This window comes from Cyrtonyx montezumae, unplaced genomic scaffold (assembly GCF_038088225.1).
Source record: "Cyrtonyx montezumae isolate F1298 unplaced genomic scaffold, pur_monq_1.0 scaffold_8, whole genome shotgun sequence".
In the NCBI taxonomy this organism is placed as follows: domain Eukaryota; kingdom Metazoa; phylum Chordata; class Aves; order Galliformes; family Odontophoridae; genus Cyrtonyx; species Cyrtonyx montezumae.
The window spans coordinates 106,490,140-106,506,089 of NW_027072089.1; the positions used below are offsets into that span (position 1 = coordinate 106,490,140).

General features: G+C 34.8%; 1 protein-coding gene across 1 annotated transcript in view; it reads left to right on the forward strand.

Annotated features, from left to right (window-relative positions):
• The window catches only part of TOP2B (DNA topoisomerase II beta), a 60,584-nt gene that overhangs the window by 27,990 nt on the left and 16,644 nt on the right, over nt 1-15,950 (forward strand). Inside the window, exons 9-20 of the mRNA XM_065753472.1 lie at nt 3,137-3,238; nt 3,336-3,473; nt 4,601-4,739; nt 6,042-6,199; nt 7,256-7,381; nt 8,324-8,434; nt 8,537-8,642; nt 8,845-8,954; nt 12,171-12,263; nt 12,356-12,470; nt 14,182-14,303; nt 15,118-15,266. Of these exons, the coding sequence (XP_065609544.1) occupies nt 3,137-3,238; nt 3,336-3,473; nt 4,601-4,739; nt 6,042-6,199; nt 7,256-7,381; nt 8,324-8,434; nt 8,537-8,642; nt 8,845-8,954; nt 12,171-12,263; nt 12,356-12,470; nt 14,182-14,303; nt 15,118-15,266 (1,469 nt within the window). The remainder of the gene's footprint in view (nt 1-3,136; nt 3,239-3,335; nt 3,474-4,600; nt 4,740-6,041; nt 6,200-7,255; nt 7,382-8,323; nt 8,435-8,536; nt 8,643-8,844; nt 8,955-12,170; nt 12,264-12,355; nt 12,471-14,181; nt 14,304-15,117; nt 15,267-15,950) is intronic.

The following is a 15,950-nucleotide window of genomic DNA, read 5'->3' on the forward strand; positions in this document are numbered from 1 at the left end:
GCTTCTAAGTCACAGTGGTGGTGTGTATTGCTGTTTAATAGGTGGCTTTGAAAACTGACAGAAACTGTACATGGTTTCTTTGAAGTTGAAAGTACCCATTTGTTTGTGCTTAATAATATTAACTACCTTGAGCCATTCTTTTTTTATTGAAATCTTATCTTTCTACATGAAGTTGAGAACACAGCTCCTATCTCTCCTGTCAGTCCTGCCACTTTGTCTTTTTCCTTCTTTTCAGATGCCTCCTGTGTCTTAAAATTCTAAATCCTAGCTTTTGTTTTTCGCTTACTTGTTGTTTGTTCTTTCTTTCACTCTTTTTGTTTGATGCTTTTTCTATTTCTTATTGGTTTATGCTTCTTCATTGCCTTTAGAAAGCTTTCTTTCTCCTCAGTTCTTTTTTAAAAAACAGTTTTAAAGGTTGGAATTTTTTTATTTGTTATCTCAGAATCAATGTCTCCATAGATGTGCTTTTTTTTTTTTGCCATAATGCTGATTAGTCTGAACAAGAACCTTTAGTTATTCAATATTTTTATTGGCAGTAATCAGTGTTAAGCTAAGGTGGTCTTCTGAGTAAATTGGTGGGGATTGAGTTATGTTATTAATGACAATTTTAGAACAGTGGTCTTGGTAACACTGCAGAATACAAAGAAAAGCCAGAGAAAACTAATCTAAGCAATAATGAAGCCATCCTTCTCCATTCCCCTTTTTATTGCGTATTTCAGTGCAAGATTTTTCTGCATTTCCAATGATTTACAGTGTTTCTTTTAATCTGAAAAGTTTTCATTCAGGGAGATTATATGAACACTTCTGTTTGCATGAAAGGATTTGAGGTCCTGTCCTCAGTCAAACTTCTGAGAAAAGTTGCCTCATGCTGATATTGTTTTCTCCCTTTAGATTCTATTCAAATTCACTGTCTGACAATCTTCTTGCAGCCATTTCTGTTAATCTGCTTTAGATCTCCTGCTAGTTTTACTGAACAGTGGCATAAGATTCTTTTGTCCTGATATTGCAAATTTCAGATCATTCAATAACTCAGTTTCTCTGAACTGGCAGCAGCCAGTCTGATTCAATTCAGTCACCATGTATGCTGGTTCTGAAAGAGATTTGGCTGAGAGCTCTGATCTCCTCATATACCTTCTCTCTTTTATCAAAAGGTGAAAGAAAGTAAGTGCTGATAAGTTCTTTTTTACTCTACAAATACTTCCTGCAAATATTTATCTCCTTTTAAAAATACCAAGAGGAAATTCCAAATATATTTATTACACTTGGAAGAAGAGAAGCTGAACTAACAAGACAGCAAAATACATTCCCAATCTGTGTATGTTAGGTACTTTTTCTAATAAGTTGTTTTTCCACTTCTGAAAACTCTTACCTTTTTTTTTTTTGAGAACAGAGACTGTAGCCTTATCAGCTGAACCAGTCTAGCAATATACTGTCACCAAAATTGGTCATACCATTTTCTTTTCTTCTCTGTTCTCTTTGTAAACGTACTGTAGCTGGATTAGGTTTTCATTGTACTGAGTTACATTGGTTTATGCTAGAATGTGGTAGCTGGCACAAACTTACTGGGGTGATTGGACCCTGCCTCTTTCGTCACTATCAGTGTCTGGAATGTTTTGTTTATGATCATTCTTCATGGGCTGTAATCTTATTTAATACAAAATAATTACTTTTTCTCAACATATGAAGAGAATCCTTCTAAGATGCATTTGTGACACTTAGTAGGATTTTGTGTGTGCATTTATTAATGTCAGATCATATCACTCAGTAATTGTACTGTTCCATTGTTTTTATAATAAAAAAAGTTGATTTCTAGATCCTATGGAAGATAGATTGGCTTTGTTTATTTAGGAAAGTTGTATGTTACCCGTGATTGTTTCTTTAGTTGATAAAATTTCTACTGTTTCCATCTTTACTAGTAGTTGTGATTCAGATTGCTTCTGAATTATAAAGCATACCCCGTAATTGTTAGGCTTCTTTCATCCACATAAATCATTAGTCAGATGTGCAGTAGACCTTTTTTTCATCTCAAAATTTCCAAGTGCCTTCATCACAAAATGGTTTTGTCTTCTAACAGTATATTTTGGGTTCTTATTATAGCTGGTTTAAAGTCTACATCCAAGGAGAACTGTAGCTAGAGAGTATGAAAGAAGCCTGAGAGCCCCTTCTGGAAATGCATTATTTGGAAGTGTGGAGTGTAACAATCTTACTTGTTCAAATGCTTAGCTCTTTCCTAGTTGGAATGAATTGTATCAATAGTAACAACTTTCCTTGCAGTAGCTGGAAATGTAATTGGACTCCTCTGTTGCTACAGGACAGGTGACAACATGGTTATGTCGCTACAAGTTACTGCCCTCTGGCTTCCTGCTATCTTGGTTTGCCAACTTGGAGTTATCAGATTGCTCTCTATCTTTTGTTGCTACATTAGATAGAACTAGCTTCTGATGAGTTTTAAGTGGGACAGCCCATCTTTTTAAGGTTATCTTTTGCTCTTTTGTTTTCTAGATCTTGTTATGTGCATCTCACTCTGTATTTTCCCTCTTTGCTATCTCCAGGCTAGCAAAAAATGGTAATGACATTTATTCAAGGATTTCTGTAAATACAGTTATTAAAAGGTTGAGGTGACTTTTGGGAAGGAATATAAGTGGGCGCTTTATATCTGAGAGTGAGCTTCTGAACTTTTTTTTTTTAATAAATCAAGACTTTACAGTATTGGAGAGTTTAATTTGCTGAAAGAATGTGTAACATTTTCCAATCAGTGTTAGTTATGTGTCTGGCAGAAAGGTACTCGTGAACAGCCATGTGGTGTTGCAGGTACCATCTCAGTGTTACAGGGTCATATTCAAATCTGCCATGCATACTCCTAAGGTTGTATGAGCTGTACAGTTATGAGCTGTAAGCAGCTACATTTACAGCCCACCTCTGTACAGTGATGAAAAGTCTACTGCTTCTTCTGTTCTGCCTCACATCCATCCTTCTCACTGTGATGAAGATTGAATGACAAAAGAGAAATATAACAACAAAATTTCATTCATTATAAAGTTGGAAATCAATGCACACTTAGATAACTACAGAAATGTTGTTAATAAGGTTAAAATCTGTTAAGAAATTCAGTGTTTTTTTTTCTTTCCTCATTAAGGGTGGTAGGCATGTTGATTACGTGGTGGATCAGGTTGTGGGCAAACTGATAGAAGTAGTGAAAAAGAAGAATAAAGCTGGAGTTTCAGTGAAACCATTTCAGGCAAGTAACTTTGTACAAAATGTTGTATATACAAATATATTGGTAGAGATGAAGATGATAATTTTGTTAATTAAATTGGTTTCTCTGTTTTCAACAGGTGAAGAATCATATATGGGTTTTTGTTAATTGCTTGATTGAAAACCCATCTTTTGATTCCCAGACAAAGGAAAACATGACATTGCAGCCTAAAAGTTTTGGGTCCAAGTGCCAGCTGTCTGAAAAATTTTTTAAAGCAGTAAGTAAAGCTTTTTTTTTTTCCAGTGAAGCAAGAGTTGCCATACTAGATCTTCATACATAATTAGTGTATTATGGTACTCCAGTGATATTAGCATAGTATGAAAATAGATGGAGGAAATTTTGTGAACTCTCAGGTCTTACTAGTGGAAGCAGTGACTATATTTTGGCTGTTGCCTCAAGTTTAAAAGTGGGTTTCAACTGAAGAGCCAATATTTGGCATATTCTGATATTTATTTTGATAAAATAATTTTTACTTTCTTAGTAAGGAGAATGATGTTCCTGCTAGTACTCTGGACATTTAAACTTAACTCACTGTGCTGTATTGTATTCCTCTAATTCTTTGTTACTAGTGACATTTTTACAAAACTTACAGGAAAAACAAAAGTCTTTCATTTATTCTCCATGATTTTGATATGTTCCATTTCTATCAGTGTGTTTAGTTTACAGTGTTTCTGGTATTCCTGGACATTTGAACACTGATCTCCAGAGATGTTAAATTTGCAGAAGAATCTTTAACTGATGAATTTTATATTGTGAGGGGTAGTGAAAAGCCAATGCTTGTACTATTTTGCTCCTTTTCTTTTGATGTAAAATCAAACTTAAAGCAGTTATTACTTATTAAGTGTGCTATATTCTCTCTTTGCTGCAGGTGTATTTCCTACACCTTTCTCAAGTGGTTGTGTTAATAGTTGGTGAAGTGCCTTATTCTTAAATGCTTTTGTGCCTTCCAACTATTTTCAGAATTTCCAAAGAAGCTTTAAATGGCCATAATATATACTACAATATTACTTTTTGCAAACTCCAGGAAGCAGATGCATAGTACCTAAAATGTTTCAGCACATCAACCACACTAACGTAGGATAACTTATTAGGTCTTAGTACACTTTTCTTCCTTCCTTACTATCAGTTATACAAGGGTAAGGAAAACTGGGAGTGTTGTGCTTTGGTTTTGTGTGATTGATGTGCTAGACAGTAAAGCATGTATTAATTCTTTGTCTTTTTATATGTTTGAGTTTTTTTATGTTTCAGTTTTTAAATGTAAAGGATTGGCTTAAAACTGAGAGATAAGAATCTACCATGTGAAGTTTACTTTTCTCATCCACAGTTCTAATCTGTTGCTTATAGGCCTCTAACTGTGGTATCATAGAGAGTATTTTGAATTGGGTCAAATTTAAGGCACAGACTCAGCTGAACAAAAAATGCTCATCAGTGAAACACAGTAAAATCAAGGGCATTCCAAAACTGGATGATGCTAATGATGCAGGTAAGAGCACTTATTTTTACTATCTTTTGTTTTTCACAGATTTTTTTTTTTACACAGACATAATTGTTTTAAACCTAAGTTTTTCTTATCTGTATGCATATTTTTAATAAAAAATACCTTCATAGTTCTTGAACTAGTTTTATAAACTTCCTATTACTAGAATTAAAGCATATTAGCAATGCCATCTTTTTTTTCCATTAGAGAATTGCGTAGCTGAACAAAAATAGCAACCTACTTACATAATGGAAGAGCCCAATTTTTCTGGTTATGGTTTCAAAAAAAAAAAACCAAAGACACCAAAAATGTGGATACCTTTTACTCAGATATTTCTCTGCCGCTTAGTTGTTCTTAGGTGGGGAGCAGGAACTTTGCGTGTCTTAGGAAATCTTAACAAGGTGTTGTTTTATTGAAGACTTAGAACATTAGATTTCTCATAGTGAAGGCATTTCACATTCAGGAGTGGATGCACAAGACGACAGACATTCAGTTTCTAAATAAGGTGTGTTGCCATACTCACACTTGGCCTGACTTTGACACATTGAATTATAGAATCACCAAGGTTGATTATGGCATCATAACTATATCTTTTGACATAGTGTAAATACCTGCTTAATTTAGATTAATTTAAGACATACATCTGATTTAGGTAACCATAGGTCATGAATGTAAGTTCTGTATAATTGGAAGAGGTGAGGGTTTTTTTAAAAAAAAGCTCTAGTGACTCAGAATTGCACTAATAATAAGCTTTCCTGACAAACTTTGAAGTTTTTAATTTACAGTTTTCAGGCTTTAACCTCTGCAGAATTAAGAAAATAATAATAATATAAAAAAAGTAATTTGAATTTACCTCTGCAAACATAGTGTGAGGGAATGGGAAATGCAGAAGGTGAAATAACTCCCATGTGTATCTCAGATACAGATAATATATGTTTGTGAGTATTTTTCAGATAGTCTGTGAAGTAGTAAAGGTACAGAAACAACCTGGTTGTAAGTGTTGCTGTTACTGTATTTTTTTTGTGTGTGCAGATTTTCTGAGACCATTACATAAGACATACCATTGCATTTCAATTTGCTCCTTGTCCCAGAGTGATCTGTAGTATATCACTAAGGACAGAGATACTCCTTCTTGTAGTATAATTCTAGCAGTATAGCAAGTCATCCTTAAAATAGAAAGTAATTTTGTATAAGTTGTCTGATGTGCAGTTTAGGAATATTGTTCATGAGTGGTTCAATTGTATTCCCATTATTTGAACTGAAACACTTAAGTTTTCTGTTTTTCTTCTACTTCTTCCTGAACTACAGGTGGCAAACATTCATTGGACTGCACACTAATACTAACAGAAGGAGACTCAGCCAAATCTTTAGCTGTCTCTGGCTTAGCTGTTATTGGTCGAGACAGATACGGAGTATTCCCACTCAGGGGTAAAATTCTCAATGTTCGAGAAGCTTCTCACAAACAGGTGAGTGGTCTTATCAATTCATTCTAGCTGACAAGTGGATTTACTGTGATTATTATTTCTAAGATTACATCGTTGTATTTTCATTTTAATTTTTTCATGAAATTTTGTGGCTAGGATTTTGTAAAGGACCAGCTACTTTAAAGCCTGTAATAAAATCCTGAGCTGAAAATATTAAGTGAATATTGAGATGATAAACTATTTTTTCTTTAGGGATCACAAATGCAGGATAATTCTGCTATGACTAACACTTTACATGAAAACTTAAAAAAAAAAACAATAATTATATTCCCTTAATTAACAAGTCTAGGGTGAATACCCTGAATGAACAGTACCCACACAACGTAACCAAGTTGGACAGTATATTTTTGGACAGATTATCCAGATGGTATAAAGACATCTGATAAATTAAGAAAGGCTCACCTGTCACTGAAGGTTGAAGCTTGCCTGGAACTCCACATGGAAATGATCTCCAGCAAGAAATTGTTCCCCAGGGTGGTCAGCCCTTAAATGGAGTCAGGGAGAGGTTGAGCCAGACTCCACCCCTTCTGGTCACACAGGTGCATTGCCTTCACCTGTGCTCCTGCAGCTGACTCAGTTCTCACCTCAGGTGATCAGTCAGTGGTTCAGGCCATGATTCAACAGTTCCCATACAACAAGTAATTTCATTGACTCCCAACATCAAGCAGAAGCACTATTAACCATTTGATTCTGTTGCCCTCCATACTTTATTCTTATTAAGAGTTTTGTTGCAGATCCCTAAAGAAATTACGGAAAGTGAAGGCAGCTTTGTGAGATGACTTTGTTTATATCCACCTTTCTCTCTGTCTTCTGAACCCAAACTTCTGGAACTGTGGAGGAGAAAGGTAGTGATATAGTCTCAGGGATGTACATATATAGAATAAATATTTGTATGTGTGAGGTCTGCAAGGACTTAGGGATGAAGAGGTTATGATTTTGAGGTAGGGGTACTTAGGTAAAGTAGGTATAAAGCCCATATTAAAAAGATTGGGATGTTTCTGAATTTATATTAACCACAAAGGTAACCTTTTCATACAGATTATGGAAAATGCAGAAATCAACAACATCATCAAAATAGTTGGACTGCAATACAAGAAAAGCTATGAAGATCCAGAATCTCTAAAAAGTCTGAGATATGGAAAAATTATGATAATGACAGATCAGGTTAGTCGGAAATTCACAGGTTTTAATATAGAGGGCTTCTTAAAATATGTTTTGTAGGCTACATTTTTGTGTTATAGCCTAAGACTGTCTTATGATAATATAGATATATCCTTAGGAAATCCCTAATGTATGAGATTTCTTTTAGGGAATAATTTATCTATATGTTGTTTTTGTTACTCCAAGTAAACAACTGAACTTTGCTGCGCTGTAGCAGAGAAGCCAAATACAAATAAGTAATGTAATTATAAAAAACAAGTATAAATAAGAATGCTTTTGATCAATCAAGAATATGTTGAAAGTACATACAAAATTGAACAATAGATGAAGTTAGGATGCTAGGTAGTCTGTGAGTGATAAGAATGAAAACAGTTATTTTGTATATTCTCTTGTAGTGTGTGCCTATTGTTCTGAATTGTTGAAGTCCAGTTATCATAAGCTTTAGATAATTATGAAAGCTTTATTTGTGTTTTCTGTTTCTGTTCTGTTTTTGTTTTGTTTTGTTTTTCTGAAGAGGTCAAACTATCAAATATTTTATCACTAATGAGAAGTGTGGGCCAGGCTTGGTTTTTTTTTCACAGATTCAGATCTGTGTTGATTCAGGAGAGCTGTATAGTTCTCAGATAAAACGTCATGAGCAAAGAACTCTATGGGTCATAGCTGTGCACGTGGTTTGGAAGAACTAATTGTTAGCTAAGGGACCATGCTTTTCATAAATGATCATTTTATACCAAGGTTTAGTTCAGAATCCAAATTAAACCTATTTCCTTCTGTGTTTTCTGTCAGCAAATATTGTTTTGATACATCCTGGCTAGTGTGATGTATTTGTCCTTGGAACTAGAATCTTTCATTCATTGGCACTCTTTGTTTCGGTCTTGTGGTGGCTGTGGCTTTGTGGGATCTGACATTTTATGAGATTGCTTCATATTTTCATGTCTGATTTAGGATCAGGATGGATCTCACATAAAAGGCTTGTTGATCAATTTTATTCATCATAATTGGCCGTCACTGTTGAAACACGGTTTTCTTGAGGAATTCATCACTCCTATTGTAAAGGTATGGGTTCTGTTAATAAAATTATATTTTTTGTTTACAGTGCAACAGAAAAGTTGATTCGTGTTTTTTTTGTTTTGTTTTGTTTTGATTTTTTTTTTAAAGGCAAGCAAAAATAAGCAAGAACTTTCATTCTATAGTATTCCTGAATTTGACGAGTGGAAGAAACATATGGAAAATCATAAAGCATGGAAGATAAAATATTACAAAGGTTTGTCTAAAATAAATAAGTTAACCTCATGTATCTGAAAATACATAGTAATCGAATGTTATGAAGTTTTATTTGTATCTGTATTATTGACAGTATCTTCTGTAATTGTATTATTTAAGGGATAAAATGTTAAATATACAAAGGGCGGAATGTTAAACCTTAAATTCTTAGTGTGGAGTAATGGCTTATTTTTATTGTACAGGTTTGGGTACCAGCACTGCTAAAGAAGCAAAAGAATATTTTGCTGACATGGAGAGACATCGTATCTTATTTCGATATGCTGGTCCTGAAGATGATGCTGCCATTACACTGGTGAGAACTTATAAAAGTAATTCTCTGTGATATATTTTATTCTCCAGTGTTCACTGAAGATGGCACATGAAGAAGTACTATCAGTTTTTCTTGACATAACTGAAAAAAAAATACTGTTGCAAGAGCAAAAAAAAATTTGGAAAATATTTCAAATTTTGGAATGAGAGCCTTTTTCCATGCTACAGAATTAATGCTACCTTTGATCACTTTCATGTGGTCTGGATATCAAGGGACACTACATTCAAAGTTGCTTTTAGAGCCAGAACACATAAAAGAATACTCCAAGAAATGCAATAGAGCTCGAACAAATTATTTCTCACAGCTGCTTAGTGATCTGATTTTTGTTTCTGAGTAAGTAAGATCAAATGATGATTTATTCTTTGAAGATATATCTACGTGGAACGTGTTTGTTCACATATGTATCTTACACGTTTGAATCTGAAATCTTTTAGGAAGTTGTTTTCAGGTGTTGTAGGCACAACAGATAGACTCAGTACACCAGGAAATTGTGTTTCACAGAACTTGAGTAAAGACAAATGATGGGAATGTCTGGAATGAAGCTATTTTAACCTTTCATGTACTTTAATTTTCTACTTTAGTTTTGGATGATACTAAAAAAGAAAAAGGAGTAGGAAAGGAATTAAAATTGGGAAAATATAGCTATTATTTCTGAATACAAATATTTATATATATAATGGAAGTTAGGTAACAACATTTTCCTTATATTGTGGATCCAGTAAAATAGTATGTTTTTACTAACAGAAAACACGAGTAGGTACCTGCTCTGTTGAAGGAAAAAAATGGTGTGTCGAAGGTTATTTGTACCTGTCATTTCTGTCACTGATGCATGTAGTTACCTATCTCAGAGAAGTGTGTTCATCTAGATAGGAAGTAATCTGTGTGTTTGCATATCCGCTACTGAATCACAGAACTGTAGGGGTTGGAAGGGACCTCTGGAGATCATCTAGTCTAACCCTCTGCTAAAGCAGGCTCCCTACAGAGAACTGCAAAGGATAGCACCCAGGCAGGTTTTGAGTATCTCTACAGAAGGAGACTCCACAGCTTCTCTGGGCAGCCTGTTCCAGTGCTCTGATGCTCTCAAAGCTTAAGATTTTTTTTTTCTCATGTTTGTATGGGACTTTCTGTGTTACAGTTTGTGTCCATTGTCCCCTTGCTGGGCACCACTGAAAAGTGTCTGGCCTCATCCACTTTGCAGCCATCCTTTAGATATTCATAGGCATTGCCAAGATCCCCTCTCAGGCTTCTCTTGTACAGGCTGAACAGTCCCAGGTCTTTCAGCATTTCTTCACACAGGAGATGCTTCAGGCCCTTAATCATCTTTGTGAGCCTCCACTGAACTTTCACTAGAAGTTCCCTTAACCCCATTCCTGAAGAGACTTTGAACATGATTAAAAATCTGAGTTCTGTTTCTGCAAATGGATGCATATCATCCGGCCCTGTGAACTTACATTATTCAGTTTCATGAGGAGGTCTCAGACTTGTTCCACTGTTACAGTGGGATGGAATCTGCTCCTCTCACCCACACCTAGAGGATCAGGGTCCTGGCAGACATAAGGAGCCTGGCCATCAGTGAAGACTAAGGCAAAGCACTTATTGAGCACCTTAGCTTTTTCCATGTCTGAGGAAGCCAGTTCTCCATCCTTGTTAATCAGATGGGAAATACACTCCTCGGTCTGTCTCTTCCTGCCTATGTACCTGTAGAACCCCTTCTTGTTATTTTTCACATCCCTCACCACGTTCAGCTTCATCTGTGCCTTGGCTTTCCTGATGTTAGCTCTGCACATGTCGACAACATCCCTGAATTCTTCCCAGGCTACACAACCCTGCTTCCACTTCATGTACATCTCTCTTTTCCTTCAGTTTAAGCTGCAGATCTTTGCTCAGCCATGCCATTCATACACCTCCTCTGCTAGATTTCTTCTGCCAAGGGATACAGAGCTCTTGCACTCACTGAAGGGTGTCCTTTAAGAGCTGCCAGCTCTGTTCTGTTCCTATGCCCTTAAGAACAATTTCCTAGGAGATCCAATCCAGCAGTTCCTTGAGCAGCTGAAAGTTTGCTCTCCTGAAGTTCAGAGTCCTGACTACTTTTTGAGAGAGGTCTTAACCTCTCTACTGCTCTCCTCTGCATTGGTGAGTGCCAGGTCCAGTAAGGTTTCACTTTTATTATATATTATGTATACTTTCATTATATATACATGTTTATACATTATATTACTTCATCCCTTTCTCAGAGAGTAAGTTACTAAGATCTGTTTATTGCAAAATACCATGATCTCCATGGAAATTGAAGTAACTCATTGAGAACTTCTGCAGTGCTTCAGAGTCTTTTGAAAAAGGTAGCATAGATATCTGTTCTCTTATGCAGGAGAGTGGTTGAAGTCATGACATGATGACTTCTCTACATTGTACTCCATAATAAAATAAATAGTACCTCAACAACTGACAGAATTTTGCCAAAGTAGTTAAAATTACATATTCAGTTTTTATGCATTCTTCTCTTATTTCTTTTGGAGAAGAAACTCACTGGATGGGAACTCTACTTCTGTACCAGAACAGTCTTTCAGAACATTCCTGTGTCATTTTATAGTGATAAGTTGTTTTAAAGTGATGCTTTGTATTCATAAAGATTAAGGTCTCAGTCATCTAGCCTAAATTTTCATATAGTCTTTGTAAAAGCTCATTTTTGTTAAGCTGTCAGTTTCCTATGAGGATTTGGCCCAGCCACTCAGGAACAGCTACAGATTACTGGCATTCTGTAGCTGACAGAGCAAATGGAGAGGACAAGAGGAATAGAGTATCTTTTCCAATACCTTTGCATAACTTTCTTGATGATAAACTAAATAGTGAGCCCAACCTTAAAATTGTTTACAGAAAGATTTCAGCACCTTTAACCTTCTATATGAAAGGACAACTCTGCTGTGAAGAAAGGAATAAGAATTATAAGGTTTTTCTAAATGCATACAGATTTTTGAAGTAATATGAATTTAAATGAGTGTGATGTTAGTTAGAAAAAGCTTTTGTAGCAGTGTTCCAATTAGGCCATTAGCTGCTTAAATGTAATGGCTTATCTTATCTATTTAAATATTGAATACTTGATCAGATAGTGTGCAGTACATATAAAATTATGACTGAAGTAACAAATGTTTGTCCAGACATCTCTACGCTTATTATGTACTGAAACTGGAATTTTTTCAGGCCTTCAGTAAGAAGAAGATTGATGATCGAAAAGAATGGTTAACAAACTTCATGGAGGACAGGCGTCAGCGTCGGCTACATGGCCTTCCTGAGGTGAGTCCTAAATAATAGCAACAAATCTAGTGGATGGGATTTAAATGTAATGTGTTGTTTGTACTGAATGAATAATGTATGTGTTTTTTCAGCAATTTTTATATGGTACAGCGACAAAACATTTGACTTACAATGACTTCATTAACAAGGAGTTGATCCTTTTCTCAAATTCTGACAATGAAAGATCTATTCCCTCCCTTGTTGATGGTAAGCTGACAATTTATTTTGATTTGTTGGAACATTCCTTTTTATTGTTTTTTAAACTCGTGAATTTGATTCAGAAGCCAATATATTGAGATAGAGAATAGAAGTCTTCTGTATTTTTGTTTGTTGTCATTCATATGCTAAGGAGTTGCAGTGTTTCATCTCTGAAGAAGTTTAAACTGATGCTTTGCAGCCTTGTTGATTAACCAAAACTCTTCCCTGGACATGACAAGTGTTTTTCTTCTAGTTGAACAGTCAGAAAAAGCAAGTCTTTTAAGTGCTTATAATAATTACAATTCAAGTTGTCATCTGAATGTAGATAAAAATGAAGGGTTGAAATGTTTTCTTCCATCATGTAGCACAAGCACTCCTAGAGGTTACTGATCCTTCCTGTAATCATCCTATGGTTCTCTAAATCAGATTTACTAACTCTTCCTTTTCAATAGCATGAGTAGGAAAAGAAGCAGCTTTTACTGCACAGAGTATGCTTCATTTGTACAGCTATCTGCAGACAGCATGATCAGAAATTTCTGCCTATATTTTTACAGCAGAGGTATTCAGCCTTCTTGATGGTACAAGCTCACACCAAAATATCTAATGCTGCAAGAGCATTTATCTGTACAGAAATTTAAGAAAACTAGAAACTTTATATATGTAAGGAATACATGTATTATTTTACAGAGATGTGTATATGTGTATAGATATATAATGTTCAACGTTTTATATATATACATATGTATGTAATTGCTGTTTGTTTCACTGTCTGTCAGCTTAATAAATACAGTGAAAGAACATTTTGGCCATCTCTTTACAGTTTTCAGCTACTGCTTTCTTATTTCCTGGTGATTCTCCTGTGTGAAGGAAATCCTCTGTCTGTTACTTTCCTTATATATTTGCTAGAGAATATGATGCAGACCCATTATAAAAAAAAATAAAATATTTTATGTGTCTAAATGAAATGGAGATTGAAGTCATGGGTTTTTTTCTCAGTTTTTACTCATACGTTTGACCGAGGTTAGTAATGGTAATATGTAGCAATATTTTAGTGTGTTTTAGTAAAGTTAAAACAATGAGTAGATGAATAAGCATGTTTTGGTTTTCAGTTACAGATAATATACAGAAAAATTATATGTCCCCTCCACAAGGATGGTGTGGTTCAAGTTTACCTAAATGGTAAAAATCAGATCAAAGAGAATGGCTTCTTTCTTAAAACTTTAAAAGATCTAAAAGGGAAACAAATAGCATGTATTTTTGTTTTAACAGAAAACGTTAAATTTTAGAGTGCTTTGAAATAAGTGTAAGCTGCGAATATATTTTTCAATGCTGGATTCATGTTGATTCTTAGGAAAAAGATTTTGCTCACTATACTGGAAAGAAACAACTCTTGACTTGTAGAGGTACATTTAGGATAAAGCTGTTATTAGAATAGTGTTGTGTGTTATTGGCTTAAAGGGTTAAGTTTCCACTCTTCAGGTAACTTTTTCTGATTGTTAAAATATTCATTTATGTTATTATTTCTGTTATAAAATAATTGGAAAGAATTTGTTATTTAGTTAAATTACAGTACACGTTTATTTCCCTTTAATATTTAAGCTTCTTTCAAGAGATTAAAAATGAGAATAAATCAAAAACAGTGTTTTTTGTTGTTTGTTTGTTTTTTTCTTCAAAACCTGTGCTTTTTTATGTGTTGAAAATGGGATCTTCTTCTTACTAGGTTTAAAACCAGGGCAGCGCAAAGTTTTGTTCACTTGCTTTAAGCGAAATGATAAACGTGAAGTAAAGGTTGCTCAGCTGGCTGGTTCTGTTGCTGAAATGTCAGCTTATCACCATGGAGAGGTGAGTATGAAGAGTAGAAAAGTTGTGAGAATTTGTAGCTTATTTAAACTGTTTACTGTATTAAAATTCCGAATCTTTTGACTCAGTCTACTAATTACAGATTTGATTTTAAAATGTTTGAATCAATCAGTATATAGTTTAAAAGAAAAACATATTTCCATTCCTTCCAAGTCCTTTTGCACAGTAGTATTGGCATGCAGTTTATGGATTATGGAGAAATGGTAGGTAAATAATTACATAGTAGGTTTCTTCTAGATTCTCAATTATTGTAACTATGTACTATGGAAATGTTTTGTGCTGAACGAGAGATAGAGTCCTTTTAAGGTAAGGAGGCATTGTTCTCAAAAACCTGATAGTGTTAGAACAATTATTTCTCTCTCTTGTTTGTTTGTGTTTATCTGGAATATTAACGTGAGTTGCCATATTCATTCTCTCTCCATCCCTTCATGTTTTCCTTTAAATGCAGTGAGTAGTAGTTTGTGGAAGAGAAAGTACGTGCAGTCAGTTTTTGCTCCTTTCATTTCTCCAGAGAAGTGATTAAAAAAAAAACAACTGAGAGAACTGTGGGTTTCCCTAAGTAAGGAATATAAGGACTGTTAACTCAGGGAGGCAATACAGCCATGAAAAAGGGAGCATTATGCTTTGCCAGTAGCTCTAGTAAGAGGTTTACTATATTCCTTTCTCTAACTGATTTCTTTGAAATTGAAGCCAGGTGAGTCATAGAATTCCTGGGCATTAAAAATCTATATTACTGACTGATTAGGAAAGAGTTTACTTCTTATGTTTGTTTCTATAAATATGTATTTTCTTGCAGCAAGCATTAATGATGACTATTGTCAACTTGGCTCAGAACTTTGTTGGAAGTAACAATGTTAACCTTCTACAACCTATTGGTCAGTTTGGTACCAGGCTTCATGGTGGAAAGGATGCTGCCAGTCCTCGTTATATTTTCACTATGCTAAGGTAAACGTGTGCTTTTAGAAAGCTTTTATTATCAAAGTAATCTTTTTGCAACACTAAAGGATTCTTTTATATGTGAAAGGAGTGGGAAAGGATTAGTATATTTTGATAGCTGTTAGTACTCAAATTCTGCCTTATGTTTATAAGTGTGGTTTTTCATCTCAATTTTATTGCATAAATTTTCTACATATAGAACTCCTGTAGAAAATGTAGCTTTTAAGGAATTAAACTTTGGATCATAAGGATGAAGCCTGAAAATGTTGTAGATTTAGGTCAGTTAGTAATATTCAGTTTCTATGTTGAATGTGAAATCTTCTGAGTTACACAAAGCAAAATGTATTGCCACCTGGTATTAAGTCCTTCATCTTAAGATACGTTTCAAAGTTGAGAATGATTCTTTTCCTTTCTGATAAGTTTATTCATATAAAACTAAATTATTAATAATATTGAATAATGGCCTAATATAACAATGCTCATTTACCACAGCTAATACCTTGAAATTCATAGTGTCATAGAATCATCAAGGTTGGAAAAGACCTCCAAGGTCACCCAGTCTGACCATCCACCTATCACCAATATTTCCCACTAAACCGTGTCCCTCTGTACAGCGTCTAAATGTTTCTTGAACACCTCCAGGAATGGTGACTCCATGACCTCCCTTGGCAGCCTGTTCCAGTGCCTAACCAC